The sequence below is a fragment of the Cheilinus undulatus genome, linkage group 11 (assembly GCF_018320785.1).
Source record: "Cheilinus undulatus linkage group 11, ASM1832078v1, whole genome shotgun sequence".
NCBI lineage: Eukaryota > Metazoa > Chordata > Actinopteri > Labriformes > Labridae > Cheilinus > Cheilinus undulatus.
The window spans coordinates 39,440,561-39,456,242 of record NC_054875.1 but is presented as its reverse complement, the minus strand read 5'-3'; the positions used below and the strand labels follow the sequence as shown (position 1 = coordinate 39,456,242).

Here is a 15,682-nt window from a genome sequence, read left to right as displayed (position 1 = left end):
TTGGGTGCTTATGACAAAAAAAAAGTATTTTTCTTTACTATTTGACATTTCAAAAAAAGGTTCGTTAAATCAGAAATTTCATCCCTTGTCTGGTGTACTGAGAAATCTTATCTGCCTTTCATTTTTGACCATATTTAAGTCTTAAATTAGATTTTTAGAGAGAAATTGTCTTACAAAAGATTTGTTCAGGTGGATAAATAAAGTATTTATTTTAGTAATGTTCTTTCAAATGCACATTCCTTACTGCTAATATGTTGGGCAGATATTTTGCTGGAAATCGCAGACATTTTTATACCTGCTTATTTCGATTTGAAAGAAATAAGAGTAGACGTCTGAGTTGTTCCTTGTGCTATTGTTTTTATTAATGTTATCATTGCTATTGTTGTCATCAGTATTAATTGTAGCAGAACAAGAGAAATCAAAACACCCCTCAGCAATCATGGCTTAAGTTTCTTCATACTCAGCTGGAACAGAGAGAGAGAAAGATAAAGACAGAGAGATAGAGAGAGAGAGTGCAAGAGCGAGAGAGAGAGAGAGACTGAGAAAGAAAGAAAGTGGAAAATCTTAATCAGTTTTTTTTCTTTGAGGACCATATGGAAGGTTTCAAGCAGCCAACCATATGTTGAAGGCTTTTGTCATGGAAATCATACTTTTTGGCACTTTTTCATTGCGCAGCCAAGCCGGGCACATAAATAAAAGAGAACAAGAACAGAAAAAAAATCATACAGAACATGATCAAATCTTTGAGGATACACAGAGTTGGAAGTTTTTGTTTGTAACTTACAACAGATAGCTTTTTTAAATCAAGACACTCCCTGATTCACATGGCCACCCAGACTGCAATTGGTACCTGTATTTGTCTCTTTTTTAATAAAAAAAAGACAACATGAATAGAAAAAGAGCAATTAAATGTCTACATGCATTGTCATATTATTGCTGTGGTATATTTACAGACATATTTACACAATCATCAAAGAGGAACAATGTTTCCCTACATCTGTAGTGAGAAGCCTCGTTTTCAGTAATTAGTATTTTCTCTTTAGACGATCTGTAACTCTGCCAGCTGGAGATACAAGCCTGCATACATTTTCCAATTGATGTTTTTAATGATCTCATTGCTTTTATCTGCCTTATTAAAACAGAGTCCCCAGGTTTTCTCTGTCCCATATAAAATAAAGCACATATAAAAAAGGATTCTGTTGAAAGTAATGATTTCTGCATCGGTTCAAGAATACAGCGTCGTGCCAAACGGTGTGTTCTGCAAGTAAATCAGGAGACAGGTGGTTTGGATGCTCTCATGCAGTGATTCAGCTGTAGCACTTAGACGACCATTGACAGGCGAAACAGGAGAGGAGAGGATGCATAAACCGAGTAAAAACTCCTCTTTTTTTTTTTTTCCTCCCTTTGTTTTTTAGATGTTTTCTTTTTAGGGCGAGCTCAGCATTACCGCGATCGTGTCATCCATTTGGAATATGCAAATAGCTGACAGTGCATTTGCCTGCTGGTGCTTGACCTTCCCCTTGGAGGTCGCTCACCGACTCAATTACGCTCCCTATCTGCAGTCTGTCTGCAAACACCTGTTATCCTCCCACACTCCGCCACCCTCCGCCAATCCCACTTCAGCACATCTCATCCTCGCTGTGTCTGTTTAGAGGCAGTTGGGTTGGGATGAGGACGGCTGGTATTGGGTTTAGGGGGGGTCGATGGAGGGGACAAATGATGGAGGAGTTTGTAGTGCATTACTGCGCGTCGCTTTATTACAACTATCTCCAAAACTTTCTCTGCAAAGTTAAGATATTTTGGCTTCAATAAGTGCTGTTTAGATTGTTTACTTGCCTTCTATCTTAACTTCTTCCCTTGACACTGAAGAGATGAATTTGGAAGCATTTTGACTTGAACTACATTTGGAAGCTTTGTTATGTTAGTGACCCAAATGAAATTATTGTTATCCTGTTGTGTAACCCTCTAGAAAACAGATCATACCTGCCCTTTAGCTGTGAGAAAACAGTTTAGTTTTACCTGGTTGCTTTACAAAACAAAAGAGACATTTAAATAAATAATAACAATAATATAGAAAAGCAGCTGTTTTCAGCCGAATTAACACCTACAGCAGTTTTAGACCAACTGTATGAAGGACTAAGTGTTTCTCAGAGTTTCTGCATCACCATCATTATTGCTTTTGCACCGTTAAACCTTGGTGAGGCTAGATTACACCTACATTATTTGGCTTTCTGATTTTGGATGGTGTTACATTTAAGTTCCCATGTGTGAATGCACTTTTGACGTTTCTGGGGTTTATTTATTGCCTGAGATTCGGAGACTAAAAAGGGGCTAAAATCTCCTGTAACAAGGATGATTTTGACTTTTGGAGAACAGCGAGATGATAACTATTTTTATTTTTGTTACTTTATTCATCTTTTTATTGCCCTTGATCGACTGAAAACAGGACCGCTGTGATTGTTATACATGTCAATCGCTGTGTCAGTAAAGTTATTGCCACAAAAACAAAAAATCTGCATTCATTCATTTGAATCTGCTAACACTGGTTCTGTACATTGTTCCTCTTTAAAAAACTAAGTCCCATGGACTCTCTACAGTTTTCATGCATATAAACATTTTCTTTGAAGATCAGCAGCATCTTACAAGGTCAATGGATGTTCATTTTTTAAATAATAATAAATAAATACATGATAATTAACAAATAAAGAAGTTTTCAATAAATACACAAAAATAAGGTCAATAAATAAATAGATAAATAGGTAGTTAAATAAAGTATTTACATGATAAATAGATGAAATGCATCTAAACCGTGGGCGGAGCTTTGAGCGACATATAAAAGAGACAAACAGAAGAATTGGAGTGTCACTTTGTAACTGAGGGTTTGTGTGTCCATACCTTCACTCTGAGGTATCACAGGCGGAGGGGGAGCACCTCAAACACTGGGTGGAGATTGCTCTTTAAACAGGACGATGCACCATAAAGGCAGCAGAGTTTAAGCAAGCCACCATGGTGGAGGAAGAACAACGAGAGTTTTCATTGCTATAGATGAGTCGACCGCACATGGCACTTATTACTATAGATCATTTGGTCTGGCTCCCAGTGTGTTTGTCGAAGTCTGTACATCAGAATGAGACTATGAATCTGATTGGACAGAGCGTGTGAAAAACCTGTTCAACAGGCTAGGTTTAAAATCTCTGCTCTTGCAGAATAAATTGAATGACCTATGGCCTATGATCTTGTATAGCTTATTTCAATCGTTTTTGTTGAATACCCACAGTTACAAAGATGCTTTTGATCAACAAGGGATAATAAGCACAAAAAAATAAATTTAGAAAAATCATATAGAAAAATAACATCCGTTGAATTGAAACATTGGTGTGAAAAAAGGGTTCGTCTTTTTACCTTTTTAAAATGATCTCCCTTTTTTGCAAATACTGTCATAGTTCACATTTTCATAAAAAGTTCATGTTGGCAGTTGCAAAAGAATTCAATTCTTAGCAAATAAAAAGCAGCATAAAAATACAAGAGGTCATTTTGTCTCTAAAAAACAAAAGAACACTGTTAGTCCTTTTTTATGTTTTTTTTCTTTTTCTTTTTACTATTTCCTATAAAATATCAGGAATCTAAATATTATTACTATTGATATCAATATCATTATAGTCATTGATAAAAATTCACATGCCAGGCCTCATATATAATAGTGTGTGTAAGTGTGTGTGCACACGTGCGTACATTAATTTGTGTTTATGTGTGCGTCTGTCAGTGTTTGTGTTTCCATGCGCCCACATCCGTGCGAGCACATGTTGCTTACTTGTGTACAACTATCATCTACAGTCTCTATTTGGGGGAAGGTTGTTTGATTGTATGTTTCTGTGGACGATTAGCTACTGTGCAGGGAAAAAATCCAGCATCTTTTGAAATTGTCTTTGCCATAATCATTAGAGTTTCTTCACGTAATCTCAGTGAAAATATTGCTTTCTAAAAAAAGGGAAGAAAAAAGGCATGGAGGGCAGAGTGAACAGGGTTATTGGTTGTGAACCGACAAACAGAGGTTCAAAATTTAGCTTCTTCCTCTCCGTTAGTTTTCTGATCCAGAGTCGTCTTCGCCTGCAGAGCCCTTGAAGCAAGCTGACTCATAGTGCTTGTTCAGGTAGGACTTGAGAGCGAAGGTCTTATTGCAGCGCTTGCATCTGTAGTGCTTGAAGGCAGAGTGTGTTTGCATGTGGGCGCGGAGGTTTGAACGGTCAGCAAAGGCTTTGCCACAGTGCGCGCAGGCAAAGGGCTTCTCCCCCGTGTGTGAGCGCATGTGACCTTGGAGGAGCCAGGGTCGGCTGAAGGCCTTGCTGCACACGTCACACTTGTGCTTGAGGTCGTGGGTGAGGATGTGCATGGCCAGCGCGGGCATGGACACGTAGACTTTGTTACAGGTGGGACACTTGCGGGCCATCTTGCTGTCCAGGCTGCGGTGCGTCTGCTTGTGTCTGCTGAGGTTGGAAGAGGTGGCGTACGTCTTGCCGCACTCGTTGCAGGTGTGGCGAGGCGTGCCGGCAACCCCTCTCTCCTGAGCCCCCCCATTGGCGCTGCTGCTTCTCGAACCCCCTCCCCGACTCTCACTGTCTCCCTTCCGCCTCGAGCGCCCGTCAGAGATGAAGAAGGCATCCATGGTGTAACCCTCGGCCAGGGCCTCCGATTCACCACTGTAGAAGCCGCTGGCTGTCATGCCAGACTGGGGGCTGTCGGGGTGCTTCAGGTCGGGGTCGCAGTACTCCCCTCCGCTGCTCACCTGGGTGTAGAGGGGGTCTGACACCGGCGAGGCCAGCTTGTGCTCCATCTTCTTCTCCTCCTGGTATACAGATGGCGTGATGTAATCCTGGATGTAGCCTGGGTAAGAGACACACGCAAACACAGTTGGCCAGGGGTTGTGATGGATAAGGACACAGTGACATGCTGCTGATTACATGATTATCATGCTGGATGATTGCCCTGCGTGGAAACGCTGAAAGAGTGAGTGGCAGCACAGAGCTAATTGCATTTTTTTTCCAGAACTTACAGGTTCTACTCACATTAGTGAAGTGATACAGCTGCATTCAGGAAGGTTACAGTTTCACAGTATAGAGAAGAGGTTAGATAATAGATCATCAAGGAAACCATGTGTATAAGAAGACGCCCTTAAAGTAGTCTTATGTATGACAGCTTCTTTCCTAATGCCAGTCCTCCTTTGCTAAGGTCTGCTTCCAGGCTTTTCTGTAATTATCTGTGATTGAACTGTGTTTAAATTCTGAACTCTGACAAATATCCACACTCTCTATTTTGGCATTTTTTTTCTCTCTGAAAAACACATTCAAAAACAGGTTTCATCTCTGATTCTTCTCATCGCAAACAAATACCTTTCATATCTGGACCAGATAAACTTGTTTCATAGATGCTTACATCCTTCAGGATTTCATCCCACTTCTCCAAAGCACAAAGCACCACAAGTCATTTAAATGCGCCCAACTGTACAGAGCATGATTTCGCAGAGATATATTTCTCTTGGCCTCATTCACGTCTTTTCTTTCCCTCTGAAGCAGCTGGTGCCAGAGGAGCTAAAAGGCTTCCTGGCAGCCAACAGTACTCAATACATTCTTATGCTGTGAATATCAGGAGCTTAATAAATACTAAATGGATCCCACCTCAGGGCTGATATTCTATTGGTTCAACATGGGAGTCCAAATATAAAATCAAGTGAAACTCTTTTTCTTGAGAGAAATAGTGCATAACAGCAGAAAAAAAAGCCATTCCTAAGCAGTGTGTGCAGGAAGCAGTGGAAATTAGTTATTGACTGCTTTTTAATGAAATTCAAAGTTTAGAAGTGATCAATAGGCTATCATATGTAAAATAGTGCAGCTGTTAGATCGGCCGAGCCACAGAGAAGATAGAAATAGTGCGATGAACAGATTAAGTATCTGAGACACACAATAGTTTATCGAGCCCAGCAGCAGCAGCGTGCTGGAAGCCTGATAATGTCAGACGTGGCTTCACACACATTGTTTGTGAAGAGGGTCACCTGTGTACAGAAGAGAGCACGCTGAAGAGCCTCCAAGAAACAGGCCATTAAGAAATCAGCTGAAGTGCTCTCTCACTGCAGGGTCTCCATTCCCGAGGGGTTCTGTTCACACAGACACTTTGTCAAAGACACGACCATGACACCCGGGGACGGGGAAGCATCAGGTCTGTGAACATAAGACTGCTGCACTGCATGATGTCTCTGAGTGTGTTTGTCTGAAAGAGAACAACACTTTTCTTTCTATAGAGAAGATCAAGAGCATCCTTAAAGCTAAACACTTGATTTACAAACGCTGCAGCTTAAACAGAAATTCCCTAAACCAACCTGTTAAAAAGTGAAAGTAGAACAACAAACAGCCTCTGCACTATCTACAGAAATATGGTTGTTTTTTTAACATAACAAACTGCATCAGTGTAGGCAGCTTTGTTTACTTTGTTTCAATTACCCAAGGTCAGACACAGAGCTCATCATTTAGGACCTGCGCTGTATCAGCCTTTACAGCTCATAGACTCATTCCTCTAATGCAAAGTAAGCATGTAATTAATGGACCCTCTCAGCCACCCCTCTTTGTTGTTCGACAGACACTCAAGTCAAATGTCTCCACAATGGGGGGAAAGGAAATCTGCTGGCGCGGCAGAAGTGCTGATGTGAGGCATTTCAGCCACACTGAGAAATCTTTTCTTTTCCTTTTGACTTAGCATGAAAACCCTCTTTTGTTCAAATTAACTGCTGTTTCTTTACACCAGTGTAGTGTGTTACACTCCTCTTCTTTTTGATATAAAGCTTATTTTCATGGTGTTAAACAATAGATGAAGGAACAATAGAGAGTAACTGTAATTACAAAAAAAAGATTCTTCTCCTGAAAATATAATTATCTGATTCATCAGGGAATGTGAACATTGAAGTAAGCAAGAAGAAAACATGTTTATTTCTTTCTTTAATTCTTAAATCTTAACTAAATTAGTTGTTTTAAATTTAACAGTAAAGATTTCAAACTATTGCATGTATTTTTCTAAATCCCCTGAACCTGATCCATCCTAAATTCACTCTGCCTTGTTATAGAAGCGGTTGAATAACAGGTGGGCAGCATCATCACATCATTAAGCTGTGGTCTGCGATGCCTCTCTCACTGTGGAAATAACCTGACAAATCACAACAAAGACACACATATGGTCCCTAAACGTGGCCACAAAATGGAAGCAGCGAGCTTAAAGCAAGGCGTGAAAGTGAAGGTCGCCTCTCGGCTCACACCGGAGCTTCCTGTGGCTGGCCCGCCGTTTGCTGACCACAGTGCAGCTATGTGCCTTTCTTCATGTTTACTGTACAACCTCCGTCACGTGATCTGCCTCATTGCTGCCTCAAGCATTTTTGTCTCCTTTTTCTCCTTCCCTTTGCTCCCCACCTCCCTCCCGGCCGTACTGTACAGTGTGTTGATGTCTCTTGTGGCGACGATAGGCCTGCACGGCTGAAACTCTAACCCCTGCTAGTTTTCGAATGCCCGGAAGGAAGAGAAAGATGTAGTGTAGCGATGGGGGTGGGGAGACTGTGCATGCTCCATTTGGATGGGAAGAGGGGGGCAAGGGAGGATCGGACCGTGATGGGAACTCAAGGACAATAACAGCTAAGGACAAATGTATCATCTGATACTCATCTCTCATATTCATGAATTTTTTAGTCCACCTGATGGCCAGATATAGTCAGCGTACGTGTGTTCAGCCGACACAGCATTGGTACAGTCATACAAATACGTAACTGGAGCTTCTCCTGATTATACACACGTTTTGTTCCCTATTTACATAAGCTAATCCGCGGCTGTGACCTGAATTGTGTCTGTCCTTCACTGGAGTCAAAAAACAAAAGTCTGGGAGCGGGGTGATGGGGGTGGGGTGCCTCTGGAGAGGATTATTTAGGATATTAATGCAAAAATCAGCTGGCAGCATGAAACATCTCACACTAATTTACACACTACGAGCATGTTATTGGCTGAAGCAGAGGAAAATCTCACCCGACACAAAAACAAAAGAGGATGCCATCTGTGCTAAGTGTGGAAATGTCAGGCATGCTGAAATCAGCACTGGAGCTGTCTACAGGCAGGAGCGCTAACGCATCTTTAACCGGGCAGACTGGAGGCATGTTAACTCACCATTCTCGCTGAGACGGACCCCAAGGCTGGTCACCGAGTCTGTGATGGAGCGTGCAAAAGTGAACGAGTCGTCCAGGTGGTGATGATGATTGGAGGTGGCCACATTGGACGAAGAGAAATCATCAAGCTTGATCTTCTTCACCAAAAATGAGCGGGGCATGTTTCAATGGATAAAAACACAGAGCTGAGAAAAACGCATGAGAGAAAATAAAAGAGACCCTCTGAGGAAGCACGCGTGCTGAGCTGGCTTGACGGTAATCCTTGCGGTTAATGTGAAGACAACGGCCAAAAACATAAGATAAGAAAGAAAATGGAAACCGGTGGAGAACAAGGCTGACGGCAATGCTGTGTGATACTCTCTGGCTCCCCCAGCTTCCCCCGGAAAAATAAAAAAATAAAAAATAAAAGCGATCCTGTTCAGCACTGGATAGCTCCTGTGATGCAGCAGGCTTAAGGGACCAGTGAGGAAGAGAAGAGATGGAGACAGACAGAGAGAGGAGGGAGAGAGAGACTGTCAGACTAGCTGAGATCAGCAATCACGCCAGCCTTTATATGGGGCACAGGCAGTGGAAGATCAGGTGGTGCTGCGAAATGGAGCTGCTTAGCTTTAATCCATCAAATGTCCCCGGGGACACACATCAAATTACTACTGAACCGTCTGTGCATTCGCACACAGACAGAGGAGAAAGAACACAGCCAGACCCCCACTGCCCCCACTGCTGCTCCCCCCCCCCCCCCTCCCCTCCCCTCTTTCACCCCGCTTATGCTCCATGCTCGGAGGAGGAGTAAAAGAGGAGGGCAGACAATGGAGATGTGGATGAGAGCACACTCAGTGTCCTGTCCCCCATTGTTTTCAGATGAAGTGGCACAGTTTATGTTTGCCTTGTACAGGCACTGCCTCCCTCATGTCATCTCTGTTACCTCAGACAGCCTCAGATCTCTGGGCTCCTTCCACACACTGCACTGTACTCACACGCTGAGGGCACCCGTACAGTACAGGAGAGGTTATCTGAGCGTCTGGGAGAGCTGGACCCTTTTATTAAAGCTGCTCTGGATTCCAGCAGTGTGAACAAGCAAGTAACGGGGGGAAAGCACAAGAGCTGCAGCGCTCAGCTCCTCGCTCTCCCTCCCCATTACCACTGCACAGATGTGTGTCCTGCCATGCGTGGCAGTGAATTATCTGATTAATTAATTACATTTTTTTTGATTAGGGTGAAATCTAGAATTAGATCCATGCTTGCTAAATTGGCCAACCAACTCTCGGTTGGTTTGTATTTGTAAGGATTCATTAGCTCACTTTATTGATGTTATGCTACTTTATAAATTTTATTTTTTCATCAGAGCTCAACAGTTGTAAGAATAAATTACAGACTTATTTTAGACTTAAAAATTCAACCTTATATTCAGAAGAGGAATATTTCCTTCTGAGGCAGAAATGATGCACCTGTTTGATTCAGCATCAACAGGAAACACTTTTGTTGCATTAGCTGTTTGATTTATTCACAGGTTGAGCAAAGATCAACAAAATGTTAAAATTACCATTGAATACAACAGCTTATTTTTACAATGTACACATAATATTAGATGCACTCTAAGTGCAGGAATAGGTTTTCTTTTCTGATCTGTTTCCTCTGTTGTGTATTTAACAGTAATGGTGGTAAAATCATCATAATGATATTTTTAATCCTAGTTATTTTTTTTCAACATGCATGTCATTTATCTGCATAATTACAGTTAGCTTGCCATCTATTTTGGTATTTATCAACTATAAAACCAGCAAAAGTCACAAGCCCATTTCATCTTCCAAATGTAATATTTAAAGACTTCAAATATACTCAATCAAGAGTAAAAGGAAACGGTTTAATCAAACAACAAATGATCACAATTGATAGGGCATAATTATATATTTATCCAATCTTGTAACAAGAAAAAGTATTACTTTTTTTTCTGCGCTTGCTTTATTGATTGCATTGCATTCACATTCAGCATATTTCCCCTCTTGGAATAAATGTTATAGAATGAAGGACATTCAGAAAGTGTAATTTCTTTACTTGTATTACTAAAATATATTTTTAGCTTCACCAGAGCACATTTCCATGTTAAAAATATTTTACCACCACTTGTGGATTTCATCAGCATAAGATTCAGAGGGTCTGACGATCCGTCATGCCGTCCCTGCAGAGATGAAAGGCTCAGCCTTTAACTGATTTAACATATTTTTTCCATTTCCATGTTGATCCCAGAAATTGCACTTGACTGTGGTTTAAGGGGCTGCAGATTTGTCCAGCGCTTTAGGGGTGCCCCCCTCACCCGCTGGAACCCTCTAAATCATCCGGGACACCTACAGTGACCCTGCAGCTCGGACAGTGTTAAATCAGGAAGGTCGAGATTTATCACACGTGTGTGATTGTACATTACAGCACAAGTTCACTTTGCTGTCAATGAGCCAAGCTTATAGAGCCGAGGCAAGGACGAGAAAGGTCAACAGAGGCATCATTGTCTAAAATAACGAGCTCTGCTGAGGATTTTCTTCCATAGAAGGGAAATACAGCTCTTATTTAGCACTCTTTTGAGTCTTGTAATGAACCAGTATTCTGCTATGAATTATCAATCCAAAGTCTTAACTGACCTAATTGCAACAGTTTGCTTTGAATCATTCGCTTATCTCGTTGTCTGCAGCAGCTTGTGTTTTTTTATTTGGGTCGTTGAAAAGATCATCATTTGTTCATGAGAAAAAAATCTTTGTCACTGTTGAATTATTCCTCAGACTTGAGTCCACGGAGCATAAAGTTAAATAAACAATGAACCCTCCTAAACTCATATTGAGTTTTTCCAGCAGATTCCTAAATCTGACACTTTCTAAACCACAGCACAAGAAAATCTCATTATTTTGCCCCCTGAAATACAGCAAGGAACAAAAAGCCTACATTTTTAAGGAATAAACATATTTCACTCTCTTTAAGTAAGTTTATTATTTGTACTGGTAGAAATTGTTCAAGGCTCTAAAATGCCCCCATAATAGCCACTGACACTTTTTCCTCTTCGAATACTGTGTTTTAATTCATCAAAAGCCATTACCCTATCTTGCTTACAGAAATACATGCATTTAAATAGAAAAAGGAAAAACAAAATCCACCTGATTCCAGTGTTTACACCAGTGGACTTTAATCAGCCAGGAAAAAAGTCTTTATTGAAAAACAGTTCTCACCTTGAGAACTGGTCCCAGCTTTGAATATAGCAGCATGTTTATTTTGAGTTAATGGATTGGGTAAAGGCTTTGCTTTACAATTTTCAAAAAAAAAAAAAAAAAAAAAAAAAAAAGAAAAAAAAGGAACAGTATTAACACTGATGCCACTCTATGAGCTACAAAAGTAAACCAGACCATCATTTGTCATTTTAATATTGTAAATTTTAATATTTGAAACCACTGCAGGGGGGTAGGTGTCAGAAGACGTCATCAACTGCATATTTACCTGTGATTGTGTTTTCAACATCAAATATTAGTTGTATTATTGACTGTAGAAGTGAGCAGGATGAGTTTTTTAATTTAAAAAAAAAAATTACCTATAGGGTGTCAGTAGAGCCAAGTGATCCCAATGAGTGGAGGCTGTATCCCCTAAAGCAGACAGGCCAGATTCAAATCCACTCCTTTACCTCACGCCTTTCCCGACTCTCCCTATTCACTGTCCTATCTATAAAAAAGTGCCTAAAAGCTCAAAAATAAATCTAAAAAAGAAGAAAATACTTTTTACCAGGGATGCACTATATCGTTGGTATGGCTAGTGCTGCATTATTTGGTACGTAAGTTTGTAAACTCAAAACATATGAATATTAAGTAAAATAAAAAAAATATACACAAAACCTGAAGTTTATACAGTACTGCTTTTGTAAAAACTAGATATTTTCCAAAAGATAAGATTAACTATTGTTAACTTGAATGCATGCATGCATTTTTGTATGCCTTTTAAGTACTTTTTAGGACAGAAATATTTGCAACCTTTTATGCAGTTATGTAGTTGCACAGCCAAACATTGTGATTGTAATTGCAATTGGATTAATTTTGCAGCATGAGTATGGGCAGATATGAGAACGCCTTCTGATGTTTGCAACCAATTTAAATTAGCTTTAAATATCAATTGTATGTACATAGAAGTTTGTGGAGTTTCAGGCAAGAATAACAGACCCTTTGAGCTGAATTTTTTTTTCTTCGTTTATCTTCATTCCTTAAAGAATGCCATATCAGGCCCCCTACAGCATCCTATCTGGCCATAAAAAGATTATTAGATTGAAAAAATGTGAGGAGGACAAAGATGTTGTGGTTTTATATCTTTTTTTTTGTCTTTTAATCTCTACAGCTATTAAGCCAACCCCAAAACCGATTATTACTGAAACAGTTTTATCAGAAAAGACTTCTGATGTATTTTTTTACAGAAATTCACCTGTCTGTCATTATTAGTAATAATGACTGATGAACATATACTCAGTCCGGTCCTAGTTAAATCTGCAGTTTTCTTTGGCATCTCCCTGCCTGAGAATCAAAATTTAAGACCTGTTTCTGGTACCTGTTTTTCACCATTAATGAAACAGCATATTAGCGTCAAACCCAGTGATGGACAATATGGCAGCCCCAGGAACATAGAGAAAAATATTTCAATTGCCCCCCTTGTGGCTGGCTTGGGTATAGATAGTAGCAACTCATCTGTTTATGCCAAAAAATGACAGACTGAGAAAAAATACCAACAAACAAGACAACAGTATGTAAAAAAGACCAAACTATTTGGTTTATTTGAAAGTCTGGCCCCCACAGCGTCTGTCAAGACAAAATCTGGCCCCTGTACAAATGAAGTTGATGACCCCTACTTTAAAGGGTGTTTTAAGGATTGGGATTGAAGGTCACGACTACATTTTTACATTGGTATTCATATAGATATTGATTAAAATTGATTTGTAAATATCAGCATATCCAACATCAGCAAATATTCAATATCATGCATCACAACTTCTTACACATGACAAAGATAAGATCAACAAAGAGACAAGAGGAATCACAATCTCAACATAAACAGAAAGTTCCTCACAGGAGCTTTTATTAAGAACAAAAAATGTGTTTTTTGCATGCTCATCTTAGGTTCATAGATGGAAAACACTGCATTTTTAAAGATAAAGTTTTTATATTAAATATCCCTCATAGCCTGTAGCCACCAGTAACTGCTGTACACTTAAACAAGCATTTTTTCCAGTAGTTTAAAGTTTTATCTTTCTACTCTGTCTTGCATGAAAATAATCTGCAAAATATAAAACCATTCCATTATATCAGGCTTTTACTGACAATTTAGAGCTCCAGTGCAACAAGTAGGCTCCGGGTCAGAGGTGAAACTCGAGAAACAAAAGAGACACATGCTGTGATTGAAACATCTCTCAGGTTACTTGTATCCAACAGCAGGAAACTCTTCAATTGTTTCCTCCGCCTTTCTCCTCATGCCGGAGCTCTGTCCACTCACGGCCCCCAGACTCCCTCTGACATGCGGTCACTGCCTCAGGACGTTACCATAGCGACAGACCCCCTCGGGCTGCAGGAGGAATGGTTTTTTACTCCGCTGTAGCTCTGGTCAGATGGGAGGAAAGAGGGGGGGCTTTCATTAACATCCTGTATGGCCCTCTAGGGTTATGGAGATGACCTGAACGGCCGACTGAATGAAGTCAATCTAGCTGATTTGCTCTTACACACTGTTCCACAAGAGACCCCCGCTACAATTACCCCATCTACAGAAGCATTTATTATCTCTATTTACAGACATGTGAAGTCTGTTTAAACATTTCATTTCAGGCTAGTTCAGACGGCTGACATAAAAAAGAGAGGAAATATGATTTCCACCTGGATTGTGATGCATTAAATCTGAAACTTAAGCATCTCACACTTGGCACTGCTTATATAACGTCACTCTGAGCTTGTTGGGCTAGGTGAAGAGAAGCTAAGAGTCCATTAAGCACAGCCATCTATAATTCACCTCTCTCCTGCTTACTGGGTCACTTCAGCGGGGCTTTTTCTGAGCCGTTACAGCAGGAGACTGTTTTGCTCTTCTGTAGCACAAGCACTGCTGATGATTTAAAAAGTTTAAAATAGAATATGAGGATGTATTAAATGCAACAAGTATGTCTTTAAAAGGAAAATCTTGTTTGTTGTTTCCGTTAAAGACATGTTGTGGCAGCCGTCATGCATGCATTTGACAGAAAACTCCCTTTTGAAACCTTTTAACACAGACACTCATCAGACATGGCTCAGCAAATAAGGTCATGTAACCAATATTTAACATTTACTGTGGATTTCCAGCCTGAATGGACCTTAACTGCCTCCCCATCCGTACTGTATCTAATGCTGTTTGGCAGATAGTTCAGTGTATCACTCATGCCCTATTTGGCTTGTGTCTGCCTGTTGTCCTGCATGCATCTCAGAGCGTGTGTGCATTTGTTGTCCATGGGCAACTGTTCAGTAAATAGGGCAATTAAGTGTGAAAAGCAGAAAGGAGCTAGCATGTTCGTATCTCTTTGGTGGGGGAGATAATTTATGCTAATAACATCTCTACCGCTCAAGCTGCCCAAAAATGATAGCAGACCCCTTTGGCTTCAGAAGAATCTTTTCATCCTCTTGGAACGAAAAAAAAAATGGTTTCTCAACACCTTGCAAATAAGACAGCTGTGTGGCAGTGAATGAATCTCTCTCCCTCTCTCTCTCCCTGCCTTTCATCTGCAGATGATAATCTTTTCTCCTTCTCTGTCTTGTATGGAGCATGTTTGTTCTTCATTTAGCCTGTGGAATACTTGAAGCCTAGTTTCCCCTCCGTCCTCCCCCTCTGCTCTCTCTTATAGCCTCACACCCTGTGCACAATCTATCATCATTTTTCCTTCAAGAGCCGTCATAGGAAGTCGCAGCATGTGTGAATGTATTACTGTAAATAGTATCCCATGCATGAGTGATGCTTCTTAATAACACTTAAACTCGAGCTCAGTATGCTGTTCATGTGGCATAAATTCCTCTCTCACACAGGGGCACACAGGCATTGGGTGGCGGTGGTGAGCAGTGGCCGTGATGGCAGTTCAATAAATAACCCTGGTGAAAGTGGGAGCAATAAACCATATGAAATCTCTACCAGCTCCCCACTATCATCATGCTCAGCAAGGAGCTCTCATGTCAGCCACTAAGAACAAATGTATCAGCTTCCAAGGCTAACATAATTTCTTTTGTGCACCGGTGAAAAGAAGGCCTCATCAAAATGCAGTGTACGGTTTGAAACATTTGTTCTTAAAGGAATAGTTCAGAATTTTGGGCATGGGGCTCATACGCTTCCCGCTGAGAGTAGGATGAGAATGAAACCATTCCAAAGTCTGTATGATAATAATGCTTCTAATCCAAAAAAGAGGTGGGCCAGCAATATATCACCATCTTGTCTTGGCAGAAACAATTATTATATTACTCATTACAAATATCAATATTT

At 40.5% G+C, this 15,682-nt stretch overlaps 1 protein-coding gene across 1 annotated transcript; it reads right to left on the bottom strand.

Annotated features, from left to right (window-relative positions):
- Positions 1-352: 352 nt before the first annotated feature.
- On the bottom strand, positions 353-8,617 carry scrt2 (scratch family zinc finger 2). Its single transcript, XM_041799746.1, has 2 exons — positions 8,190-8,617; positions 353-4,881 (listed from the first exon to the last, which is right to left on the bottom strand). The coding sequence occupies exons 1-2, from the start codon at positions 8,347-8,349 to the stop codon at positions 4,079-4,081; spliced, it is 963 nt and encodes a 320-aa protein (XP_041655680.1). The 5' UTR covers positions 8,350-8,617; the 3' UTR covers positions 353-4,078.
- Between the last annotated feature and the right edge of the window lie 7,065 nt (positions 8,618-15,682).